Below are 5528 nucleotides of genomic sequence, written 5' to 3'. Positions count from 1 at the left end.
GAGGGCGTTGCTGCTGGTGCTGGGGTTCTGGTTGGAGGAGCTTGGGCCAGCTGGGGCCTCGGGCGCGAGCGTCCCGCTCGGGAGGAGCTCCTGTGGTCGTGGACGAAGGCGACCGTGAGGATGAAGGACGACGGGGTGGCGGCTCGGGCAGAGCTGTGGGAGAACCGACGTTGGTCAGGGAGTTTCTCCTCCGGCGAAGATCTGGCGGGGTTCGCGCCCGGGCGTGGAATGGATCGAGGGGAAGGTGGAGGCCGGTTGGGTGGATCGGGCAGGGGAGATCCCGAGGGGGATTTGGTGGAGTGGCGGCGGCGAGGGAGAAACCTCCTCGAATTTAGGGTTTGGTCTAATTTGGCTAGGGGCTGGACTATATATATGGAAAAGAAGGGAGTTTGGATCATCCGATCGAAATCAGACGGTCGATATAAAATGCTATGAGAAGTTCAAATGAGAAACAGAAGATGTTTGGGGATGATCCGAACCCATCGGTCATGACTGGTCGGTTCGGATTCGGGGAAGTTTCAGATGCGCACGCGAGGGGTCTGAGAAAGGTCAACAGAGACAAACGAGGAGGGGCTTGTGCCCTGTTCCCACGACGTGGTAGGGGGGTCGGGCCGAGCGAAAGCTTTGCGCCTTGGCGCCGGCGGCGGTAATGCCTGTGGGTGTTACGCTCCTCTTGGGGCGCCGCTTTGGTCGTCTCCTTGCCCTCCGACACTCAGGGTGAAATCCTTTGTCTACCTCGATGGACACGGCGGCGGCGGCGCTTCATGTTGTGACCCTCTTGGGGGCTTCGCCGATGAGTGTGGGTACTCTATGCTTCTTCTTGGCAACAGGCGTTTAGTGGTGGTTTTGTAACGACTCGAGACCGACGCTCCAGACGACTTTCATGTTTTTCATTACTGCCGTGTGTTTTAATTGTTTGTTGCATTTCATCATGTCATCATGAGCATTGCATCCGCATGTTTTCATAAAGCTTGCATTCGTTCGTAGTGCCGCTTCTCGTTTGTCTCTGTTGACCTTTCTCAGACCCCTCGCATGCGCATCCGAAACTTCCCCAAATCCGAACCGACCAGTCATGACCAATGGGTTTGGATCATCGCCAAACATCCCTAAAACATCTTTGGTTTTTCATTTGAACTTCTCGTAGCATTTTATCGACCGTCTGATTTCGATCGGATGATCCAAACTCCCCTCTTTTTCATATATATAGTCCAGCCCCAAACCAAATCAGACCAAACCCTAAATTCGAGCAGGTTTGTCCCTCGTCGTCGCCACTCCACCAAATCCCCCTGGGGATCTCCCCTGCCCGATCCACCCAACCGGCCTCCACCTTCCCCTCGACCCATTCCACGCTCGGGTTCAAACCCCGCCGGATCTTCGCCGGAGCAGAAGCTCCCTGACCAGCCCCGGTTCTCCCGCAGCTCTGTCCGAGCCGCCACCCCGTCGTCCTTCGTCCTCGCAGTCGCCTTCGTCCACGACCACAGGAGCTCCTCCCGAGTGGGAGCGCTTGCGCCCGAGGCCCCAGCTGGCCCAAGCTCCTCCTCCAACCAGAACCCCAGCACCAGCAGCAGCGCCCTCTTGCAGACTGCTGCCTCGTCAGCTCCGCCGCTGCGACCAGTTCCAGTAGGACCGTCGCGTCCCTCTCCTCTGTTTCTTTCCCGTCCTTCTCTTTTCCTCTGTCTTTCTCTCCTCACGCATCTTCTTTCTTAGGCACTTCTACAGCAGCCGCCATGAATGGCCTCTTCAGGAGCTCCCATCGCCGCGCCATGTCGCCGTTCCTCTGCTTCGTTGCCGCGGGAGGGCGAGCAGCCGCCGCCCGCCAAGGAGCCAGGGCCGCCGCCTCCTTCAGTTCGTCAAGCCATCGTTCAAGTTCGTTCGGCCCCGATCTGGACCGGATCTCCTCTGCTCCGCCGCCCATCCGCCGAATCCGCCACGTTTCGGCCTGTTCCCGCCGACCCCGTCGCCAGGACCCCCTACCGTCGTCTTCTCCATCGCCATGGTCCTGCTGCTGTTTCTGTTCTTCAGAAACGAGAGCAGCAGCGGCTCGCTCGTCCCGAGCGTTGACCGCGCCCCCAGCGCCTGGGCCGCGTGCCGCGAGCCGGCCCTGCAGTCGCATCCAGCTGGCTCTGCCTGTCCCAAACCTCTCCACCGGCTGGGCCTTGGCCCATGGTTAGCCCCCCCCCAGATCCAGCGCCTAGTCAGTTTCGGCCTGTTCGTTATTTTTTTCTGCCGAACGAATTTGCTAATTATCCAGGGAAAACTGTTTTACAGAAAAGTCCCTCTACATCATGCATATAATAACTCCATAACCGTGCATCGGAATTAAACAAACTATATATGTAAAATGCTTAGATTTCCATGTACTTTCATAATTTGCAACTTTCATCCATGTTAAAATGTTTAAACTTGATGTTTGCATTCATTTGCATAAATGACATGTTAAAATTATTTATTTCATAACTAATTAACCGTAGCTCCAAATTAAATAAACTCTATATGTAAATGGGGTAGAAAAATGTATAGATTAACATGGTGGCGTTATTTTCCATGTTTAATAACTCTAAAATTGTGTATAGAGCAGAACAGTACCAAATCAAAAATATGCACATGGGGATTTTCCGGAATTATTGTTTGTTGTTTCGGGCCTCATTTAAATTGCTTAGATAGATAGATGAATTATGCTTCATGTCTTGCCATGTTAACCAACATTTGATATTGATGAGTAGCTTAAACGAGAGTGAACTAAATACTTGAATGTGGTGTTTCGTCAATATGCAAAGAGTATGCAACTCGTTGCATATTGAGCTCCACTTAATTGTAGTATTTGATTGTTTCACTTTGACATGCCATGACTCACTAATCCGTACATGCATCATACTTGATTGTGCATCATGCCATGCTTATGCTAGCGTGTTTACCGTGTTTTTTCTTTTCTTTCCGGTTGTGCTTCTTCTCGATAATTCCGGTTACGTTGCGATTGTGAGGATTCGTTCGACTACGTTGGTTCGTCTACTTCATGGATTCGGTCTTCTTTCTAGTGGGATTTCAGGCAAGATGACCATTATCTTGGATAACACTACTATCTTTGCTTGCTAGTTGTCTCGATGCTATCGCTATGTCCCGCTACCTACCACTTGTTTATCAAACATCCCAAATTGTCATGATAAGCCTCTAACCTTTTCCACCATCCTAGCAAACCATTGTTTGACTATGTTACCGCTTGCTCAGCCCCTCTTATAGCGTTGCTAGTTGCAGATGTACTGCAGGTTGTTTCATGTTGGCACATGTATATCATGGGATATCACAATATCTCTTATTTAATTAATGCATCTATATACTTGGTAAAGGGTGGAAGGCTTGACCTTTTGCCAGGTGTTTTGTTCCACTCTTGTCGCCCTAGTTTTCGTCATACCGGTATTATGTTCCTTGATTTGCGTTTCTTACACGGTCGGGTTTATGAGCCTCCCTTGACAGTTCGCTTTGAATAAAACTCTTCCAGCAAGGCCCAACTTTGGTTTTACCATTTACCTAATAACAATATTGGCAGTGTCTCTACTCTGGACTACCAAAGCGTTATAAATATAAGGTAACTTGCCTGGGGAAAAGTGACATCCAGCACGGGTCCAATAATTTGATCGATACGACCTGTACTTTTTTCTTCAATTGTGGAAACCCTGGGAGGAGAAGTAGTAGGATTGGTTCTCATAATTATCACATAATTAAAAAAAAGGAATTTGTCGAAATTTTTCTTTTTTTATTGTTGAATAATGCCAAATCAAATAAAAAAATCCAAAAGTAAAAAGGAAATGAATTAGTTAATTCAATAAGAGAGAAAAGGGGACCAGGACTTGATTTCGTTGCCCAAGCGAATCCCATTCAATCGTTTACTCATGGAATGAGTCCGTTGGAAAGTTCAATCAATCTTTTTTTCATAAATTTGCATACGGACTGGCTAGCACCCGAGGACTCTTAATCAACAACCCGGGCCAGTGCTCCTCATGAGTGTTGGTCCAAACTGGGCGATGTCCGGCGCCCCCGGGCAACCAGGGTCTCAGCCACCCGATGTCTGGCCCATCCGGTGTGCCCTGAGAACGAGATACGTGCGACTCCTATCAGGATTGTCGGTACATCGGGCGGTCTTGCTAGTTTTGTTTTATCATTGTCGAAATGTCTTGTGCACCGGGATTCCGAGTTTGATCGGGTTGTCCCGAGATGGAGGTTTTTTCTCCGCGGATCGTGAGAGTTTATGGTGGACTAAGTTGGGACACCCTTGCATGGTTTAATCCTTTCGAGAGCCGTGTCCGGGATTATGTGGCAGATTGAATTTTATAATATCTGGTTGTAGAGAAATTGACACCAGATCCGAAATAAAATACACCAACCACGTGCGTAACCGTGACCGTCTCTTTTTGAGTGAGTTCGAGAAGAGAACACGGTGGGGTTATGTTTGACTCGTAAGTAGTTCAGGATCACTTATTGATCATTACTAGTTGCGACCGTTATGCGTAGTTTACTCTTCTTACTCTTGTACTCGTAAATTAGCCACCATACAATGCTTAGTGCTGCTGAAACCTCACCACTTTTTCAATGCATACCCATTAAGCTTTGCTGGTTTTGATACCCATGGTGATGGGATTGCTGAGTCCTTGTGGCTCACAGTTTACTATAACAACAGGTGTAGGTATAGGTAATGTGATGATCTGACGTGAGAGCGATGTTTGATTGCTTTTGGAATTCTTCTTCTGCTTCTTCTTCATCGATCATAGGATGGGTTCCGGGTCAGGAGACTGGGATTAGTAGGATAGGTGTTGTTCTTCTTTTTCGTTTGATTTCATCTGTAGTTGGATCTTGCTCATCTGTATGATGGTTGCAATGTATTGATTTATTCATGTTGTAGCTTGTGGCGAGTGTAAGCCTGTATATGGTATTCTCATTTTTTCAGTACATGGTATGTTGTAATGATATCCACCTTGCTATGCGCTCGAAATGCGGTTGTGCCACAATCATGAATTCATCACGTGATTGAGATAGAATCGCATCTTGGGGGCTACAGGTTTTTAGCGGTTTCGGCTAGTTTTGTCATTTTTTGTGTTTTGATCGGCTTCTGAGGATTTCCTCAATACCTTGTATCGTTCGGTCGTATGGCTTTATTAATATATAAAGCGGGGCGAAAGCCTGTTTCAAAGAGGAAATGATAATATGCAGTTAGCTAGACATACTTTGGCACAACTGGCTGTGAGGACCTTGAATTTGCGCGTTGTAGAGTTTGCAAGGCAATTTCTTGACACGCTCTTATTTTTTCTGCAATGAACAGACACTTGTGAGCTGTGGCTGGGATGTTCCTGGCTGTCATGGTGGTATCTCAATGCTGGCGAAACCGACAGCCTACGTTGGCAAATCATTTTTTTTTGAAACGGAGGCAAAAGTATTGCCTCATTCATTAATTAAGAGAAGAGAGTTGCCCAGTTAATTTACAGAAAACAGGGCAAAAACTGTTACAAACTTGCTCAAGAAAATTGAACAAGCACACA

General features: G+C 47.9%; 1 protein-coding gene across 1 annotated transcript; it reads left to right on the top strand.

Moving 5' to 3' along the window:
- The first annotated feature begins 739 nt into the window (after positions 1-739).
- LOC109771009 (uncharacterized) lies at positions 740-3382 on the top strand. Its single transcript, XM_045227546.2, has 3 exons — positions 740-803; positions 1248-1620; positions 1708-3382. Exons 1-3 carry the CDS (start codon positions 740-742, stop codon positions 2321-2323), a joined length of 1053 nt encoding a protein of 350 aa, XP_045083481.1. The 3' UTR covers positions 2324-3382.
- The last annotated feature ends 2146 nt before the right edge of the window (positions 3383-5528 follow it).

This window comes from Aegilops tauschii, chromosome 4 (assembly GCF_002575655.3).
Source record: "Aegilops tauschii subsp. strangulata cultivar AL8/78 chromosome 4, Aet v6.0, whole genome shotgun sequence".
NCBI classification, from domain to species: Eukaryota; Viridiplantae; Streptophyta; class Magnoliopsida; order Poales; family Poaceae; genus Aegilops; species Aegilops tauschii.
This window is presented reverse-complemented; position numbering and strand designations above follow the sequence as displayed.

Bases quoted from the DNA above. Each gene is read 5' to 3' on its own strand.
- LOC109771009 (XM_045227546.2), top strand. From the start codon at position 740: ATGGACACGGCGGCGGCGGCGCTTCATGTTGTGACCCTCTTGGGGGCT. The intron at 804-1,247 runs GTACTCTATGCT...CCTAAATTCGAG, and splicing joins GGCTTCGCCGATGAGTGTGG to CAGGTTTGTCCCTCGTCGTC. The intron at 1,621-1,707 runs GTAGGACCGTCG...CTTCTTTCTTAG, and splicing joins CGCCGCTGCGACCAGTTCCA to GCACTTCTACAGCAGCCGCC.